The following is a 20211-nucleotide window of genomic DNA, read 5'->3' on the forward strand; positions in this document are numbered from 1 at the left end:
ATGTTTTTCACCTGAAGCATAACTAGCTGCGGTCCTTCAGGATTGAAGAGGACTCGATCCTGTAATATTACTCCAATCGAGAAGACAGAAGACCTTTTAGGATAGAGTGACAAAAAAGTGTCTTAAAGCTAATGTTGTGGTGTTAGTAAAACAACTTGTTTCTGATGGTTGGAATTTTCAACTTTTTGGAAGGACCATATGGCTTAAAACCCCTCTTTACATATAGGCGCAGTTACCATTGCCTGCGTTTCACCATATACATAATACAATTTTCAGCTACTTATACCCTTCTAGAAACGAGCACCTTCCATGAATCACAAACAGAATTTACTCTTCCCTATGAAACTGGTTGTACAGATGTAAATAATTACAAGATAAAATAAAATACAGATCCCAAAACACTTGTTACACAAAATTCTGAACAAACTAAGTAGGCTACTCTAACTTAAGTCCATGTTCATCTCTTGTCCTGATGGCACGGCTTAAGGAAAAACAAAGAAACCACTCATCTGACCAACCCCCCCTCTATACAGTGTTGATAAATCACACGGTCCCAGGCAACTATGAGACAACATCAGTGGCATTGGTACTGCTGGGCAAATGAATCGGGTCATCAACCATGCTAACAACTGGAGTTTCCTGCTCTTGCTGGACAACCTGTGGAGACTCTCCAACTGGTATGTTGATCCCAGCAAAACCGACTAGGACAGCAGCAGCTCCAATATAGTCCAGTAGATGAGGAGCATGACCGGTGAGCGTGTCCACAATGGCAGCAATTGGAACTTGGATTGTGAGGCCAGCTGTGGCGACCGTAGTTGTTGTGAGAAGGATCGCTTTTGCCCACAAGTAGTCACTCAAAACGTTGTCTATCAAACCTGCAAAGAATGTCGAAATCATAAATTAGCGGCAGTTCATTTCTCACCGTGTAATTTTATTAATGGGTCCTCAATATTTCTACAAGGTATTCCTACATATCATTGAGATACGGCATTGCAGTATTATTGTTTGCATTATGAATTAGACAGTAGGGAACTTTCATGAATAGAGAGCAAACCTACCTTTTCCGACAACAAGACCAACTTGTTCCAATGTGAGCTTGTGGAATGGCTCAAGCTTGGTGAAATTCAACACCAATGCAACAGGAAGAAAAAACAACATATTAAACAGTCCCAGGAATCCCAGAAACTGAGCCATGCTCACTTGTCCTTGACCTTCTTTCTCATCAGGCAGCTTTTTTCGAATCAAGGTGATATACACAGCATATAAACCAGCAGAAACAATGGACAGGAAATCTCCAAGGAGAGGATTTGTAGCAATGGAATTAACTGAACTACTTGAATCAGCCAGGCTGACAATTATTGTACCTCCCATGCAGAGAAGCACACTAATTAGCTTCAACCATGTGAATGTCTCTCCAAGAAAAACTAATGCAACCAAGAAAGTGAAGAGGCTAGACGTGCTACTCAAGATCGTGTTGGACTGCAAGTTCACAGAAACAGAAGCATATTTTAGACCAACTAGTGATATGACAAAAGAAAGTTAGTCTCAATAAAATATGGAAGTAGCATTCGGCTCTTCTTAGTAACACTTACCGTAACAGTGGTGTATCTTAGAGACAGATTGAATGTAAGCTGTGCAAGGAACCAAAAGGGGCTGATTAGCATGCTCACTTTGGCCACACGAGCACGTGTCCACCGCCCTTTTGCATCCAACCCTTTGCTGCAAGCTACAACACTTAGCTCCGTCTGGGCAGGGAAGCTTGTATCTGGAACTGAAGTGTCTTCAGACGGCCTTGTTTGTGCTTGATCCGAGGCAACACTGATCTCATGCCCCCCACTTTGAAGAAGATTCACACTCTCCAGGTCAGAAGCCTGCTGCAGGCTTTCAGCATCCTTGAATTTCAACTTTGTCCAAAAGTCGCCAATAGAATCCTCAAAGTACCGGGCAGCCTCAACTATGGGAATGTAGACAACAAACAGAGAATTGCATATGTAGGTGATCAAGAACGGAGAGACGCCGGCATCCACGACAGACTGCACGATGTAGCTAGCGGCAATCCATATACCGGCAACAGCAACGATGTAAATCAACCCTAGGCACCATCTCCACGAGTTTGTGCTCATAATCTTGGTCCACTTGTTGATGCTGCTTCTGCTGCCATCAGCAGACTCCAAACTTCCTGTTAAGGTTAGTAACCATAAGCTCAACATCTGGTGTAGAAAAACCAATTCGCTAAGAGCTTGAGACATCTGTCATCTATAGTATACGCCTATACGGAACAAAATTTAGGCAGAACATATATTTTCAGTTTGGAAGATTAAGGGTATCAACTATAACTTGTCCGCGACCAGCATGTTCCTGCTTATGTCCCATTACCAGCAACAGATTGCTTCTTTTCTTCAAATGCTGTGCCCAATTCACTCATTGCAAACCATGGAACGGCTCCTAACTGAAAAACCAACCTTATGTCCCATTACCAGTAACAGATTGCTTCTTTTCTTCAAATGGTGTGCCCAATTCACTCATTGCAAACCAGGGAACGGCTCCTAACTGAAAACCAACCCATGTCTGCACAGCCCCCACGAGATTGGCGCCCATTGATATGCCAATCATTGTAGTAGTGATAACGAAAGATAAGATGAGAGAAGCACGCAACCTCATTCTATCAGGAAATTTGATAGGCAAGTAATCGTAATCCACATCCTTGTATGACGAAACCGCTTGCTAGGAAGTTTATCGACGAGAGCCGAGTTACCTGATGCGGAGATGGAATCGTGCTGGGAGGACGAGCCCATGGATCCAATCTCTATGGACACCGCCACGTCGCCGACCAACCCGGATCCAAGACCTCCCCGCCCGCCCCCCTCGGCAGCCTCACCACCGCGTCAGAGAGCCACGCACCGGGGCATCCGCGCGCTGCGCGCAACAACGACGGGGGTGGTTGCACGCGCCTACCAACTACCCTGCGGCCAGGCACACGAGGCACGGCGCCGGCGTGGCGACGGGGCCTTCGCTAGCAGCTGGCCGACTGGGGGCGAGTCGAGGAGGCGACCCCGCTCGCGCTTCCGCAGGGACGGTGCAGTGCGCGGGGAGGTCGGCGGCGGCCGGCCGTTGACGGGCCCGGGGAGCGACGGTGCCGGCGAGTTTGGACGACAAGGGCTCGCAGCCGCACGCGGATTCGGAGGTGGGGGGTGCGGCCGTGCGGGTGGCCGTGGGCGTGCGTCCCCCACGGTCGGCGGTTGGTGCCGGCTCGGTCGCTTCTTCTTGTTGCCGTGGGTCCCAGTGTCAGCCTCAGCCAAGCGGCCTAACTATTTTCATTTTTTATTTGGTTTGAAATTTAATTTGCCGACGAATACTTGGACTATCGTGGAGCTCGTGACAGTGAACCTCCCCTCTTGCTGCATGACCGCGATGGTTCTTCAGGAATTAGGTGCGTGCCATTGACGACATATTAGGGATGTAAAGTTAAGTTGGGTAACCCAATGAAATAACGCCTAATTTGAAGAAAAAAAATGTGTAGAGATTCTATAGAGTTAGTTTATTATTTTCTGGTGTCCTGTCTTACACCACGGGCCACTAGGTTACCCAAATAACATCATAGGATGTGTGCTGCTAGTGGGCGTATGATTGGTGAGTGTGAATCTGCGCTAGAAGATCATATGGTGGTCAGGTGGATGACGCCCCAGGCGGAGACGAAGATGATGCCGGAGGTGCAACTCTTGAATGGGCTACTCGTCGTGGTGTTATTGGCGGTTGCGCAATGGCATCACCGAGTAGGTTGAGCCCACCTCCATCTCACCTCGTAAGGTGGACAACAACGTGTTGCTTCAGCTGAATTTGACCGCATGTCACGTGAGTGCTTGTGGAACTCCAAACTCGAGCCCAACGTATGGCATGAGAACAACCCATCCACGCTGGCAGTGTCGTAGGAGGAGACGACATGGCGGTCGTGGCCATGGTGGAAGGAGAGAAAGAGCTCATCGAACGCCTTCCCCCAATCTTTCCACGGTGGTGGAGGTCCATGGCGAGCTTACGACCCAATAGCGGGCCTTGGCACAACACAACAACTACAGGAATACAAGATGGCGTGCACCACCCTTCACAAGCGCCACACCACGTTCGGCTCCGCTGCAGCCACCATGCTCTGTTGTTGCTTCCCGGCCACCATTGCTTATCCCTCTTCTCTGTGATCGCGGAGTTGGAGAAGATCCTAGTTGTTCAAGATGCTTTGGTTTTCGCCACCGTCCATCCCTTTCTTCACATGCTTATGTCGCACCTCCTAGTCGTGGCAGCATTCGTTAGTCATGGCCCCACAGGGAAATCATTCATTCCCAATATGGTCCAAGCATCTCGGTGATATTAGAGTATGTCGTGCCCCACCAAGTATACCCATTAGATCTACCTCTTTATCCTCATAATGAACGATAAGATTAGCTACTGCATACCATCATAGTTCTGTATACGGCCAATCGTTGTTATAATAAGCAGGTACTGCCACGTACATTGGTCTACCGTAGTTGACTCAAATTTGTGTAGCTATAGTGGCTCCTCTACCGCAATGTTAGGGATGGCAGCGGGTAGGGGAACCCGGTGGAAGAAAAGCCCACATACCCACACCCGTTAATGTATAACACCCCCCCCCCCCCCTCGTCACCCGCACCCACTATCCATGCCGGGTAAAAAAACCCATTCTCATCACTCGATGGATAACGATTACCCATCGGGTAACCCACACTCGCCACTTGATAAGTAGCGCAACACGAGGATTAGAGAAGAGGGCTAGGATTTTCAGTATATGCATTTGCTAAATAGTACCCTCCTGCGTTCTAGATCCACCTATTTGTCCCTGTTCACTTCGATGAAAAAACAAGACAAAACACTGTTCCGGCTGCTTTGTTGTGAGAGAAAAACAATATTCCGGCTGAAAAAACAAACTGAAAAAGACGGATTATAAGATAAGCGAACAGAGCCATTATCTGCTAACGGGTCCCCTATTGGGTAGCGAGTATGGGATAGAAGGGAATGTACCCGTACTGATGTACCTGATGGGGGAAGAAATGTCCCCAATAGCATACTCATGGGGGTTAAAAAGGCCCCATACCTGCACCCTAATAGGGTTTTTAGCCATTGGGTTTTGGGTACCTATTACCATTCCTACGCAATGTGAAGACATTTGACATGTTTGGACCATTGACCTCTCGTTTTTTTCACCCCTTGGTTGCACACAATGGCACGTTGGGAAAGAAGAGCACACTTCCATAGAAATCAAGTGGGACTAATATGAACCCTGCTCTCTACTACATGCACCACGAACAAGGTTTTGGGCTTTTAGCTACTTTCATTCATTTCACTCGTAAATTTTTTTATTTCTTTCCTTCCAGGGAAAATAACATACAACATGATCGAAATGACAGTGGTGCAAGGACATGATTGGAATCTCACCTTATTATCATCACATATCTCCATGTATACCATTCACTAAAATAAAATTACAGTTGCAAAGGTCACAAAAACAAAACAATAACAAGAGTAAAGGAACCAAAAGAATACAAGAAAAAAAATCAACTGAACGTACAAATTAAACAACAAAATCCATGCACTGATGTACAATTTAACGTTCACCAATCACCACACCACCGAGAACGCCTGCAAATGCAGAGCATGTATCTGACAAGGATTTTCCGATGAGCAATCGAGCCATTTCCCGCATGAATTCCGGCGTCCCAGATGGGCCGCCGCGCTAGTGCTTGTTGACGAAGGCGCAGTGCTTCCTGATCTCGCCCTCGGAGCCGGTCTTGACGTCGATGGCGCCCAACCTGACCATGGAGCGCGCGAAGACCTGGAAGAACACCTCGGGCGGCGCGTTCACCACGCTGAGGATGTCGGCCTTGGACGTGGCGTCGGTGATGAGCGCGGCGTCGGACTGGAACAGGCCCCGCCGCTTGAGCACGCCCCGGTAGTAGCTCAGGTCGAAGGTGAGGAAGCTCCCCGGGTCCATCTCCACGACCGTCGTGTTGTCCGTCAGCGTCTTGCACTTCCGCCGCAGCGTCGCCGCGTACAGCGGGTCCAGTGACGGGTCCGCGTCGCCAGGAACGGCGCGCCCCGTGAAGTTGTACAGCCGCTTGCTGAAGGAGTTGCAGTGGGAGATGCCGATCGTGTGAGCCCCTGCACACGCAAGTGGAATTGGTTGTGGTTTATCATCAGCATCAGCATTCAGCATTCAGCATTCAGCAGCAGCGCTAATATAACTCGTTGACAAAGTGATTAGGAATGTCTGAATTGTTCAGTGTATGTATAGTTTTTGGAGCTATTCAGGAAATTATCAGTGTTCTCTGAATTGCTTTGCAATTACTGTATATCCTTATATTTGTCGGCAGGTTATAAATATGAGGCACGTATTTGAAGGCAACATCAACCTACTTCATCAGAAGCATCTGTTCTAGGAAAAGGACCATTTCAGAAGTATCCTCTGTCTGGTGTTTGCATATAGGAGTATATACTAAAGCCTCATCATCTATGATATACTAGATTGGAATAGACCGGTGGAAGGTAGTTGGCAGCAGCGTGCATGTCGACATCAGAAGAGGTTGCCGATTAATGTCATGCAGACATGCACATACGAAGAATGGACGCCCAAGTTCTCCTTCTCCACATGCCATCAATCTCTTCTTTTACTTTAAGCAAGCAAGATGACCTGCTCTGAAGAATGCTGTAAGTTAAGCCTGCCTCTGCCCGGGATGCAATGTAGTGGGTGATCACCTACAATCTCTTTCAATTATCCTCATAACTAGGTTTTTAGGCAAATTTATCTTCTCTGTCGTACTGAATCATTTCCCGGCTACCAAACTCCAGTACATGCATAGGCAGGGCAAAACCATCCTTTAGATGCTAACTAGTACTAACATGCTGTCTCTCTCCTCAAGGACGATGTGCAGCTGTCAGCTACACTCTACTCAGCTGTGCTTGACACTACTGAAGATGAACATAATTGCAGCTGCCCAGTTTAAAAAGCCTCCTTTTTCTGTTGGCAACGTATTCACTCTAGAAAGACAAAACTAAGCTGCCTAACATTGGTTTGTGCATGCATGTACCGTCACTAAAATACTGTTAGGCGCTGAACTTTCACCTTTTGATGTAGATTTTGACCCACAGAACGAAGTCTTTTATGGATAGTTAGTTAGTTAGTTAGTTACGTTCTGACCCAGCGAAAGGGAATGCAACATCACTCGCTGTCGGTGGCTCGGTGCCGTTGGTTGGAATCAGCACACGTTTAATATATAAACAGATAAACTTGCAAGTGCGCCTTCTAATTCTAACCTGAGGACTAGTCAGACCTGTCACTGCTAATCTGTCTAGTTCCTTGGCATGTCAGTTGTCTGTCTGTGTAAATTAAGATGATTGATTGACAGGTGAAAAGATAACCTTCTTGTTTGTTTCTCCTTTTTTGAGCAAATTGTTGAATGATGGTGAAGTCATCGTCAGGTGAAATAACAAATAAGCAGTGTAGCTGAGCTCAGAATGGTGGCGGTAATGGAGTACCTGAGAGCCAGACGAGATCGGCGAGGTCGAGGCTCTTGTTCCGGAAGGACTGGAGGAGTGTGGTGAAGTTCATGGTGGGCGCGGGGATCTGGTCCAGCGCCTCCTGCTTGATGGACACGGTGCCGTCGCGCCGCCCCGTCGGCACTCTCCAGAACGGCCCGCCCTGCATGCATGATGCGTCCGCGTTTAATTGCTTTATTTGCCGGTGAGCCGTGAGCTAGCGCGGGCGGCCGGGGGCTAATAATGCAGATGGGGGCGCTCAGGAAGTGAGGAGTGAGGAGCACTCACGATGACGCCGACGGAGTCGCGGGCGGCGAGCGCGAGGATGTCGGCGCAGGACACGACGCCGGGGCACTCCTTCTCGAGCAGCGCCTTGATGCGGTCGATGAAGCCGAAGCCGCGCAGCGTCAGGTTGGGCGTCGCGTCCTTCTCCGCCTCCTTGCCGCCCGTGGCGTTGAGCAGCACCGACGCGTCGCAGCCCTGCGGCAGGGGAGCAATATCGAGCATGGCGGAGTCGGTCATTGGCATCGATCGGTATTCGTCGGCGCGCACGCGCGCAGGCAGCTGAGGCAGGACGCTGGCATGCTAGCTAGCTAGCTGCAGTGCTACGTACCCTGACGAAGCAGTCGTGGAAGTGGGTGCGGATCAGGGTGGCGGCGACGTCGGGCGCGTGCGGGATGTGCGCCTTGACGAACTCCTTGACGATCTTCTCCGCCTGCGGGCAGGTGGAGCCGTAGAACCCTTCCTTGAGCTGCGCCCGCGTGCCGCCGGCGAGGACGGCGGAGGCGGCGGCCACCACCAGCGCCGCCGCCAGCACCATTCTTCTCACCGCCATCGCCTCGATCGACTGCTGCAGTAGTGCTGCTGCTGGCTAGCTAGTGGCTGCACCTACAAGCAGGCTGCAATACAAGCTTCGCTCTCCGCCGTGTCAACTGACTTCGTCGACCGGTCTCGAGCTCTTGCTGGTACAAGCAAGGTGCCGAGCCCGGTGCTGCGCTATAAATACACAGTGTGCCGGACAGCAAGGCACGGTGACGTCTGACGTGTGTCTACTGTCTACTGGCTAGTGGGGTTCGTGTGCCGCTGCCCTGCCCTGCGATGCCGCTGCGCATCGGATATTCTGGGGACTGAGAAGCGGACGACGAGGTCTCCGTCTCTAACTACCTGCGTATGGTCGGTAGAGCGGCTTGCCCAGTTCGATCGTATCTTATGGTGGATGTACGCTACTGAGCCGGCCCGTACGCAAGCACGCGTCTGCTACCTGCTGCGCGCGCAAATGGAGGAGGCCGGTCGTGACGACGCCGGGGCGGTCGGCCGGCGGCATGTCAGCGCCGGTGCCAGCGGCGGTCTCCGCTCCAAGTGTCACCCATCAAGGCGTAGGTTGGATGTGCGCGTGGACTTCTGCTCGTCTGCCCGCTGTCACCCATCAAGGCGTAGGTGTCTACTGTCTTCGGTTGCCACCGCTGCCCTGCCCTGCGATGCCGCTGCGCACTGGATATTCTGAGTTCTGACGACGAGCGAGTCGGTAGGGGACTGAGAAGCGGACGACGCGGTCTCCGTCTCTCCGGGCGGACAGCGCCGGGTCCGTCAGTCTAACTACCTGCTGCCGACCTGCGTGTGGTCGGTAAAACGGCTTGCCCAGTTCGATCGTACGTATGGTCGATGTATGTACGCTACTGGGTCGGCCGGTACGCAGTACGCACGCACGATTCTGCTATACCTGCTGCGCGCAAATGGAGGTCGTGACGACGCCGGGGCGGGCGGCCGGCCGGCCGGCGGCATGTCAGCGCCAGCGCCAGCGCCAGCGGCGGTCGAACTCTGCTCCAGGTGTCACCCGTCAAGTCAAGGCGTAGTAGGTGATTGTACGCGTGGACTTCTGCCCGCCCGATACTTCTTCTTTTGCTTCCTGCAACGAACTGCCGTCCCTAGCAAATGATCGATTCCTAGTGCGCACGTAGTACTCTGCGCCAACTTGGTACTCCCTCACGCCCAGTTTAGTTCCCAAAAATTTTGCAAAATTTTTCACATTTTCCGTCACATCGAATCTTTAGACGCATGCATAAAGTATTAAATATAAATAAAAAATAAAACTAATTACACAGTTCAGACGAAATCCACAAGACGAATCTTTTAAGCCTAATTAGACTATGATTGAATTCTATTTGTCAAATAACAACGAAAATGCTACAGTGCCCATTTTACCAAAAATTTTGGAACTAAGCTGGCCCTCAGTCCCTCCTCGCCCGTCGTCGTCGTCTGAAAATTTCAGGCGCGCCATTGGTACGTGTACGACACGTACTCTACAGTCGTAGGCTTCTTCAGTTGGACTGAACCAGGGACGACGATGGGAGCACACGGGACGGCGTGTGGCGTAATGGAGCGAAAAACCGTCGGCTTTCCATGTCCATCTCGCAACGGACGGACCCACGGATTGAGATTGGAGATTGGAGATTGGACAGGAGAGTCTCGCCGTGCCCGTGCGTGGTATGCTAGCCTAGCCGCCGCGCCGGTAGGGTGTGCTACAGCGGAGCCCCTGCCCCATCACGAGGTGGGGGTTTCTTTACGCTTTCGAGCACCTCCTTTCCGTGCGTCCATGATTCCAAGCAGTGCGAGAGAGGAGGAGGCACAGGCACCCACGTCCACACGCGCACGCGAACAAAGCCCTACCAGCCATTCACAGCCGTGGCGCGCGGCAAATCTGCAGTGCTGGGGACTGGAGCTGGGACACGTCTCCGCACTTCCCCCTCTCTTCATCAATAATGTATGATCTGGTAAGTACAAGTACAGCGCATTGAGGAATATCAGTTTAAGTTGTCACCAGCAACTGCACGCCCTGATCGTTTGGACTTATTTGGTGTGAGAGAAAAATACTATTAGTTGACTGATAAGTCATGACTTATAAGCCAAATATGACCGAGTGAACAGGCTGTCGATTGGTTCGGCTATGATCATTCAGGGATAAGGTCTGCAACTGCAACAGCAAGCAGGGCGAGTAGAGAGCAGTAGCTAGACCGTAGACGCATCGTGCCATGGTTGGCGCTCTAGTGGCTGTGTACATGCATGTTCACCTACTATCACGGAGTTCACGACGGGAGTAGGTACGGAGTTCACGACGGGAGTAGGTACGGAGGGCATAGGCGCATGGCTACGTACTCCTGAAAGCAGAGGCTACCAAGAATCCCAGCGATGGCAAGCGACGGACGCAACGCTCCTGCCCTGCTAGAGTGCTAGCTGCCTGCTCTGCTGTTCCTGGCTTCCTGCTCCTGCTCCTGCTCATGAAGCTTCCTTTCCTTTATCTTTTTTTTTTCTTTCTGTTACACAGACGACACACGGGTGCTCGTTGTCACGGCCATATACCGAACTACTGAACCATCCGGAGATGAGATGAGATGAGATGACCTCCAAAGTAAAAGGTGCAGGGTGGTTAGGGCGCGTCACTGCTCACCGAATACCCATGTTTCTTGCTCTTGTTGGGTCCTGGTCCTGGGCCCTAGCTCTCCCGTCGTCTCGTCGTTCTCACCGACAGCTTCCACACTGATGGATGGCCACCAGTCGCCTTGACAAGCCGGCCGGCCGTCCAGTTGTTTGCATTGTCACCAAGAACACTGCTTCCATTGGTTCATAATTTTAACGATAAACGGATAGATACAAGATAGACGAAGCAGACTACCCAACCGTCCGTAACCCAGATTCGGCATCACATTTTACTGTTGCGACTGCGAGATAAGGTAATTAAACACTGGAACTGAGGCTTTATTTTTACAGTCTTACAGAGGAGGAAACAGGAAAGGGAGAGTCAAGTGAAGCCCATGAAAAGCATGACTCTTTCCCTGCAAGCAAGCAAAGCAAGCATTTCCCCCTCTTCCACATCTTTTGCTTCCTCAGCTCCCTGATCCATAGCCGGCCTATAGCTACTAGGCTAGCGCAGCGTAAACATGGTTCTTTTTAGGGGGTGTTGAGTTCCTCCAAATTCCAGAATTTGACACTATGCAAAAAGAAGATTTCCCGTCACATTAAATTTGCGGTACATGCATGGAGTACTAAATGTAGACGAAATTAAAAACTAATTGCACAGTTTGGTTGTACTTTGCGAGACGAACGTTTTAAGCCTAATTAGTCAATGTTTGGACAATTATTATCAAATAAAAACAAACAATTTACTGTAGCTACAGTGCGTGGCAAATTCGGCCGGCGCCAACTTAGTGCCCAACTAAACAAGGCCTTAGCTTTGCTCAAATGGAGATCTTTTGGAATAGCGTGTGACCAGGATCAAATGGTCTCTCTCATGCATTGCTAGCTGTGGGTTACAAGCAATGCCAACCTAGGAAGTACTTTAATTTTGCTTTATTTCCTCTGACGAGAGCAGCCTACAAATTAAACAAGAATCTGCAAATTTCTTTTGCAACGCCTCTCAGCAGCTTAGTTCGATCATGTGTTTCAGGACCAGTCTAGACATTATTATTCCTGACTGCTCTCAAGAACAGAATCAGCTCAGCATCTGATCTGGTGTATCGTGTATGGTGTGGATACTCCATATGCACCATCATGACGGGCATAATGTGCATGCATGCTCATCACCCGTACTGCCTAGCTTATAGCTAGCTAGTGCAACACTACTTTTTTCTAGGCAGTGGCGGCTGATCATGCATACAGCCTTGAGTCCATGACACACTACTCTGTCATGGAATGCAAGCCGTAATAGCAGATTTTTAAGCAGAATGTTTGCTGAAGGAAGTCTTCATGCTGCCACATTCCAGCTCGAGTAGTTGGCACTTGGCAGACAATGGTCCTGAAGGGGACAATTATTGAGTCCACACGCATAATACACTAAATCATGACTAACAATGTGCGCTAATTGACCCACTAAATCATAAGCAAGCAGATATAGCATTTTTAATTACACCATGCCACTTTTTAAGAACATTGTTGTAGACTTGTAGTTGAGTTGACTTACGTATATATGCGTGTATATGTGTGTGTACTTTGTGGCGAATGAAATGGTACTGTACATTTAAAAAAAAGGATCTTAATTCTTAAACAACTCTTCAAATAATTGGAACTTGGTATAGTACAAAGCGAGTTGGATCTTGAATGCATAAGACTGTCTCCAACAACGACGACCTATACACAGCACGCATTCTATAGTTTGGGTCATACACAGGGAAAAAAAGTCCGCACCCAAATTTAGCGTGTCCAACAGCGAACGCAAATCCACCGGTAAAAATCTCGCGCGGTCTCCTCTCCTCCCTCCCTCTCTCTTCCCTCTCCCATCTCAGGCGAGTCCGCCGCCCTGGGCACCCCGGCCTCGGCCGCTCCCGTCCTCGACCCCGCGCCGGCCTCCACCCTCACGCCCGCCTCCGCCCCTGGGCTGGCGACCCCGCGTCCTCGGCGAAGCGGCCTCCATCGGCTCCAGCTCCGGCGGATCGACGGCCCCGCGGCCGGATCCAGCTCCGGCGGCCCCGTGGCCGTCCAGCTCCGGCGGATCGACGGCCCCGCGTGCCGGATCCCACTCCGGCGGCCCCGTGGCCGTCCACCCCCGCGCGCGGCCTCCTGCTCCGGCGGCCTGGCCCCGCTCCCCGCCTCGCCACGCGCTCCTCCTCCAACACTGGCGGCGGGCGAGCTCCGCCCCATCGCGGGTGCGGGCGAGCTCGGCCCCGGCCGCCGCGGGCGCGCACTGGCGAGCTTGGCCCCGGCCGAGCTCCGCGGGCGAGCTCGGCGATTTGCGTAGCGAGGAGAGAGGAGACGCTTTTTTTGCGTAGCGTTTGGGCGAGCAGGCAAAATGCGTCGGGTCTTTGGGTCTGCTGTTGGGCGATGGATTCGGCTAGGCAAAGTACTGTGCCAGACCCATTTTGGGTTTGGGTCTCCTTATTGGAGACAGTCTAAGAAGAAAAATAAATACTGTGACGCCCTACTCTTGTATGTTTCCCCCAACTGTCGTGAAAGCCAAGCACCAAACTCTTCATTCAGTACATCCCCTGTGCAGTTCATAGTTCTACGCATTTGGTATATATTATTTTTTTAAGTTCAAGGGCATAATGCTCCGGCCTTTCAAATATTATCAAAAGACCAAACAGTTTACAACACAGTTTGCTCAAAGAGCGTCCAAGCTCAACTGGCAGGCGGTGAACAACCAACCAGCCACTACCAAGCAACCAAAACTGACATAGTTAAACTCCAGAAGCAGCCACTAAAAAAAACCAGCACTAACGAACCATCCCTATTACATCACAGGACAATTTTAGCTCCTTCATCAGGTAAAGCTCGGAAACACCAGCAGTCTTGAGCACTTCCCAGGCAACTGAGCCCCTTCATCATTGGCCGCCGTCATGCTTCTGAAGAACTTTGCATTGCGTTTCTGGTGAAATCGGGAAGCCAAGAAACCCTCCTTGCTGCAGTCTTCAGGTTCTCCAGGAAACCATCCAGCCGCTCCCTTTTGTTCACCGGACACAGAACTGTCCAGTTCTGTAGCAGGCCCAAGATTTTGTAGAGCAACACCTCCATACTTTTCCATCCAGACCTCTGAAAACAAAGCTCATTCCCGAGTTTTCAATCGACCACAACACAGCAGAGGTTATCATGTTAATAACACTATTCTTTTTGTCACTCAACCAAAACTGCCCTATACTGACTATGTCGCCACCTACTTGTATTCCTAAAATATCAGAGACAACTGACCAGCATATCCTAGCAACAGCACAATCAAAAAATAAATGATGACAACTTTCATTCTCAACACAGAAAAGGCAAGTTGCATCCTCTACTTTTCTACGCTTGGCTAAATTATCCCTAGTTAAAGTTCTGTTATTAACCAACAACCATAAAAACATATGGACTCTTGGAGGAACTTTAATCCCCCAAACAGCCGATACATGCACTTGCTTAACCCTCTAAAATTAATGACTTTGTAAAGCGATTGAGAAGAGTAAGTTCCTTTAGAAGTAAACTTCCAGATCATCTCATCTTCCTCATCCGAAAGATGAACTGTTGAAACTAATTCAACTACTTCTAACCATAACTAATAAAGGTCATCACTTACTGTTCTCCTAAAGGTGCATTTCAAATTTGATCCATCCCACACCTCTGCAACTGTCTTCCCATGCTCATTAATGATCCGGTAAATAGGCCAAAACTGTATGGCCAAACTGGACGAACCTAACCAAGTATCCTCCTAAAACCTAACTTTCCTCCCATTTCCAACCTTCCACAGAAAACCCATCTTAGCAGCCTGTGCTGCCCACATAAAACCCTTAAAAAACTAGAAGCAATTGAAGTTCTAGTGGGCAGAACATGAGGATTCAAAGTATCATACTTGAAATCTATTAACTCTTTTCAGAGTTTATCTCTATCCAAATTATATCTTCTAAGCCATGAAGCCAAAAGGCACAAGTTTAGATCTCTCAGATTAGGGACCCCAAGACCACCAAAATCCTTATGCATAGAAACTAACTCTCAGTTGGCTAAGTGATATCTATGATTATTCTCAGAATCATCCCAAAAAAAATTACCCATGTGGGTGTTTAACATTTTAATGATCCATTTAGGGAATTTCATAAAAGACAGAAGATAAACAGGTATACTGGAAAGACAGGATTTGATTAAAACTACCCTAGCAACAAGGGGCATCAGCCTTCCTCTCCATCCTGCAATTTTGTTCATGATTTTATTCACTAAAGGTTGTATGTCATCTCTGGTCAGAACATCAAAATGTAGCAGAATACCTAGGTACTTAATAGGGAAATTGCCAACAAGGCAGGAGAGAATATGGGCTAATCTGTGTACTTCATTATCCTCTAAGTTGATTGGGATCATTTCACTTTTGTGAAAATTGATTCTCATACCCGAAATTTGTTCGTACCACATAAGAATACATTTAAGATTTTTCAACACCGATTCCTCAGCTTTGGAAAATAAAACGGTGTCATCCGCATACTGCAGAGCCACAATACCCCCTTGCCTAAAGTCCTCTAGGAGCCCTGTCACAATCCCTCTATCTACAACTTTTTTCAACATTCTAGACAGACCATCTCCAACTAAGTTAAAAAGAAAAGGGGATAAAGGATCTCCCTGTCTTAAGCCCTTGCCAGGCTTAAAATAGGAACTTTTCTCCCCATTTACCATAATACCCAAAGATCCTCCCACCACAATGTGTCTAATCTAGTTTATCCAAACTGGATCAAAACCTCGGGCTTCTAACATATCAAAGAGAAAACTCCAAGATACTCTATCATAAGCTTTTTCATAGTCTAGTTTAAGAATAACCCCAGGTTCACCACTCTGATGCACACTATGAACCAACTCATGAGCCACTGCTACACTTCCTAAAATATATCTTCCTTTTATAAACACAGATTGAGTTGGAGCCACTATCCTTTGAACCACAAAGGTCAACCTAAGAGTTAGCAATTTAGAGAAAATTTTGAAGCTGCAATTTAACAAACTAATAGGTCTGAATTGCTTCATGTTTGTTGCCTCCCCTACTTTTGGAATTAGTGTAACCAAGGCAAAATTGAGTCTCTTAAGGTCTAAGTCACCCCTATGAAAATCATTAAAAAGATGCACCACATCATTTTTAATGAGATTCCAAAACTTTTGGTAAAAGAGGAAGGATAAGCCATCCGGCCCAGGGGCACCTTCTGCATAACAGCTAAAAATGGCGTCTTTGATCTCTGACTCGGAAAAAGGTGCTATGAGTAACTCATTTTCATTCCTAGAGACCTTATCCTCCTCTTCCCAAAACTTTTGTCCCAACTTAAAGAAAGGCTCTGGGTCCTTAGCAAACAATTTTTTGTAAAAATCTACTGCCACTCTCATCATCCCTTTCTGATCATAAACCAAACCAGTAGGGCTTTCAAGGCATTCTATTTTCTTTTTTCTACTCCGTTAGTTAGCAACCGCCTGAAAATATGTCGTATTCTTATCACCCTCAAGAATGTTTCTATCACTAGAACGTTGTCTAACTCTAATCTCTTCTAATGACCAAATCTGTTCTAACTTATCTTTAATTTGCGCTAACTCCTGCCTCTCAACACTAGACTACTCCTTGATTTCAGCTAGACTTTCCAATCTAGTGAACTCCTTAGACAACTCCACTTTGGCTCTATTCTGGACAGCTACCTCGTTTGCTGCCCACCCCTAATCATCCTTCTTAAGGCCCTCACTCTAAATTGCCATCTGTCCATACAATTAGTCAGGGTGCAAGGAGTTTCCCAAGCTTTCTCCACTATACTATAAAAGGACTCCTTTTCCAGCCACCATTTCTCAAAACGAAACCTCTTTTTGCCAAAGCAGATATTCATCCCAAAATCTAAAACTAGAGGGTTATGATCACTTGGAAATCTATCTAGAGCTTTGACACTTGACAAAGGAAAAGTAGCATCCCACAAACCAGAGACAGAGATCCTATCAATCTTAGCTAAAATAGGGTGCTCTTGATTATTTGTCTAGGTAAATTTTTTATTACTAGGATTCAGCTCAATCAAAGCCCGCTTGTTAACCCAGCTGTTAAACTCATCAGCCCACCTATGATTATACCCTCCATTATTTTTATCAGAGGCAAACCTAACAAGGTTAAAATCACCCCAATCAAAACTGGGCCATTCCAAGCGCCCATCATAGTTTCTAACTCTTCTAAGAACTCTTGCTTAAGATCATCATAAGCTGGTCCATAAACCACAATAAGCTTTCAGACAAACCCGTTAGCTTTGTTAGTAAGCATTACACTAACCGAAAACTTTAGGACATCACCAACTACCATATTAAAGATATCCATGTTGGCACCAACCAGGATTCCTCCTGCTGAGCCTTTAGCTTCTAAATGATGCCAAGCAAAAGGAACATTACTAGACAAAGTCTTCAAAAAACCTACTGACAGAGAACTTTTCTTGGTCTCCATAATGCCTACAAAACCAACATGAGAATCCTTGATTCTACTAACCAGGGCTGGAACCCTACCAAGCTTACCCAGACCTCTAATATTCCAAAGCAAACCTATCATTTATATCTTTTCTTGTTCTTCCTTCTAGGCCCTACTTTGGACCAACCTAATTCCTGGTCATCCTTAGACAGACCAGGATTTCCATCCTGATCACTTTTCTCGGGTGTGTTAATATTACCATCCAGGTTGTTGATATTATCCTGAGAACCTAAACTAGATGTAACTACCTTACTAGAACAACCAACATGACTACCCTTAGAAAGCATATCACCCATTCTAGTCAAATCTAATTGTACCATCTTGTCTAAAATAGGATGTCCATCCTCTATATCTATGCCAATATCCTTGGCCATAGAAAGTAACAAGTTTTTAGAAACATGATGGGGTTTAGCAGGTTTTTTGCTTATACCTGCATTGTCTTCTAGATACTATTTCCTCTTAAATTCCTAGGCACATTCCATGACCTTCTTGCCATCATCAACCCTTCTGCTACTCCTTAAAGGAATCATAGGCCCCCACTGTTGTTTCTTGTTAATCAGCTTTGTCTTCTCCTTGTTATCATCAGCTTGAATTCTTTCCAACACTTCATCACTAGGCTGCGTCCACACCAAATCTTCCTCACTGTCATTGTACTTTTCTGTCATATGAGAATTTTCATTCCTGAAGTCTTGCTTATCCTGTTGTAACAACTCAGAGCCATTGCTATCTATGTCTTTGTCCAGCAAACTTGTGTTCTTTGCTTGTAGATCATATATCCACTCATCTGGTAATTGGATTCTCTCATTGTCATCATGTAGCATCAAGGAACTTTCATCTTCTAGAACTTCATCATCACCATCCTCCACTTCTAATTCCATGGCTCCAAGCAGATTTGCACAATCAATTGCTAAGACATCCTTCTGAGTTGTGACACTATCATCTTCAAACAACAGTGCTCTTTTGGATGATTTGCCACCCGCAGAAGAGCTACCACCTCCATGTGGTTTATCCGATGGTTCAGGTATCTCCCTCTCCCATGGTTCATGGTCCTTGTCCTTCTTTGGGTCATCATCATTCCATTTTGGATTGTCCTTAGGATCATCATCATCCAACAAGTCATCCTCCTCTAATTCCTCAACATCTCCAGAATCACCATCAGTTGAATTATCAGCTTGGACATATCCCTCCGGATTAAATGAGATTTTGTACACCCCAGCCTTGAACACATACAGTCTTCCTCTAGGAATTCTGGTAGGGTCTTTACAAAGGATTTTGACTCTAACCAAACTAAAGAAACTGTCAAACACTGAATGCCAGTCCAGCTCTATCATCAGACCAAGACTTGAAGCAACCTCCCTCACCGTGTTCCAATCAACCCACTTGGGGGGTTTCCCTTGATCTAAACCCATACTTCAACCAAATTCCCAACTGGTTCCACATCTCCATTCCACACACTCAGCGATGCAACAACTTTAGGCCTATTCAGCTGAAATAGAGAGGCCTTTCCAATCACAAAATTCTCAACCTTCCTACTAGGAGGAAATATGACAATATAGCTGGTATCATCAGTCTTCTTCAGCTGCCAATTCTAGTCCTTATCAAACAACTCTCTCAGATTTTGTAAAATCCCTGCCTCATCCATTTCCCCTTCCACAATACTGAGCACCCAAAGTTATCCATACCATTCCAGTGACTAAATCTGTTGTCCTTAGCTCCCACATCAATATGATAAAAGCCAAGACCTACACAAGCACTTCCATAGTACTGAGCAGCCATTGGTGGTTTGAGCCATTCAGGACACTGCTCCACAACATGATCGATGAGGCGGCAGTTGAAGCAAACCTTGGGTCGATTATAGCTAGAGCTCAGATGCCCCATCTCTCCACAGTTAAAGCAGACAACATACATATTCCTATTTAGAGTAGCTTTCAAGTTCTTAGTCACACCCTCAGTCTAAATGTTACCCTCAGCCCTTGGAGCTCCATCCCTATGCTGCTCCCTCACCTTCATAGCTTGATACTGAGCTTGCCCACCATTCTACCTAGATGGTTGCTGCGGCCTTCCCCTCCCTCTACCAAGGTTGCCGCCTCCTCTAGGTCGGGTAGCATCAAACGAACAATTGAAACCTTATTGAGGAGGGGGATGAGGATGAATCAGACCTTGATTTGGGAAGAAGCCAAAGGGTGGCAGCGACGGTGGGTGACCATAGAAGGGTGGAGGAGCTTGCTGTGGGAACTAGTTCCAATTTCCTCCACCCTAGTCCCCCCAATTCTCCTCAGGACTACAAGGTCTAGGGCCCCGTCCCCTTCCTCTTCTCGCCATGGATCCCTTGATGATCTTGATGAAGCTCAGCCTCTTCCCTTCACCCCAGATGTCTTCTGCAAAACTCAACTTGGCCGGAGGCTCATCCCACTTGTCACCATTGCCAATCGGAAAGCAATCCTCAGGCTCGAAGGTTTTGGCGAGCCACAGATCCCAGTGAATCCACACCAGGTTCTTGCCTCTCTCCCCTCGAACCCTAACTCTGGGGCTGGAAATGGGGACGAACCACAGCTGTCCCCAAAAATCCTGGATCTCTTCTCCCTCCAATGGGTCCCTGGTTTTGGGTTTGGATGGAGCCGATGCCCGAAACCACAACCACCATTGATGCGGATCCGCTACCTGCTCTTTCCTCAACATGCCACGTCTCTGCCTTCCGGATGAGGGGCTGTCAACTAGGCCAGGATGAGAGACGACTCGCTTGACACGAGGGGGAGTCC

The 20211-nt window shown here is 47.9% G+C and overlaps 2 protein-coding genes across 2 annotated transcripts; both read right to left on the minus strand.

Moving 5' to 3' along the window:
* Nucleotides 1-310: 310 nt before the first annotated feature.
* On the minus strand, nt 311-3248 carry LOC136520625 (thiamine-repressible mitochondrial transport protein THI74-like). The gene is made up of 4 exons (XM_066514200.1): nt 2756-3248; nt 1593-2179; nt 1059-1479; nt 311-875 (listed from the first exon to the last, which is right to left on the minus strand). The coding sequence occupies exons 1-4, from the start codon at nt 2793-2795 to the stop codon at nt 562-564; spliced, it is 1362 nt and encodes a 453-aa protein (XP_066370297.1). The 5' UTR covers nt 2796-3248; the 3' UTR covers nt 311-561.
* A 2167-nt stretch (nt 3249-5415) lies between these two features.
* On the minus strand, nt 5416-8590 carry LOC136521916 (peroxidase 3-like). The gene is made up of 4 exons (XM_066515689.1): nt 8153-8590; nt 7828-8019; nt 7540-7702; nt 5416-6165 (listed from the first exon to the last, which is right to left on the minus strand). The coding sequence occupies exons 1-4, from the start codon at nt 8372-8374 to the stop codon at nt 5741-5743; spliced, it is 1002 nt and encodes a 333-aa protein (XP_066371786.1). The 5' UTR covers nt 8375-8590; the 3' UTR covers nt 5416-5740.
* Nucleotides 8591-20211: the final 11621 nt, after the last annotated feature.

Source organism: Miscanthus floridulus, chromosome 18 (genome assembly GCF_019320115.1).
Source record: "Miscanthus floridulus cultivar M001 chromosome 18, ASM1932011v1, whole genome shotgun sequence".
In the NCBI taxonomy this organism is placed as follows: domain Eukaryota; kingdom Viridiplantae; phylum Streptophyta; class Magnoliopsida; order Poales; family Poaceae; genus Miscanthus; species Miscanthus floridulus.

Bases quoted from the DNA above. Each gene is read 5' to 3' on its own strand.
- LOC136520625 (XM_066514200.1), bottom strand. From the start codon at position 2,795: ATGGGCTCGTCCTCCCAGCACGATTCCATCTCCGCATCAG. The intron at 2,180-2,755 runs GTAACTCGGCTC...TAACCTTAACAG, and splicing joins CGATTCCATCTCCGCATCAG to GAAGTTTGGAGTCTGCTGAT. The intron at 876-1,058 runs GTAGGTTTGCTC...CATTCTTTGCAG, and splicing joins TGGTCTTGTTGTCGGAAAAG to GTTTGATAGACAACGTTTTG.
- LOC136521916 (XM_066515689.1), bottom strand. From the start codon at position 8,374: ATGGCGGTGAGAAGAATGGTGCTGGCGGCGGCGCTGGTGGTGGCCGCC. The intron at 8,020-8,152 runs GTACGTAGCACT...CCCCTGCCGCAG, and splicing joins TCCACGACTGCTTCGTCAGG to GGCTGCGACGCGTCGGTGCT. The intron at 7,703-7,827 runs GTGAGTGCTCCT...TCATGCATGCAG, and splicing joins GCGACTCCGTCGGCGTCATC to GGCGGGCCGTTCTGGAGAGT.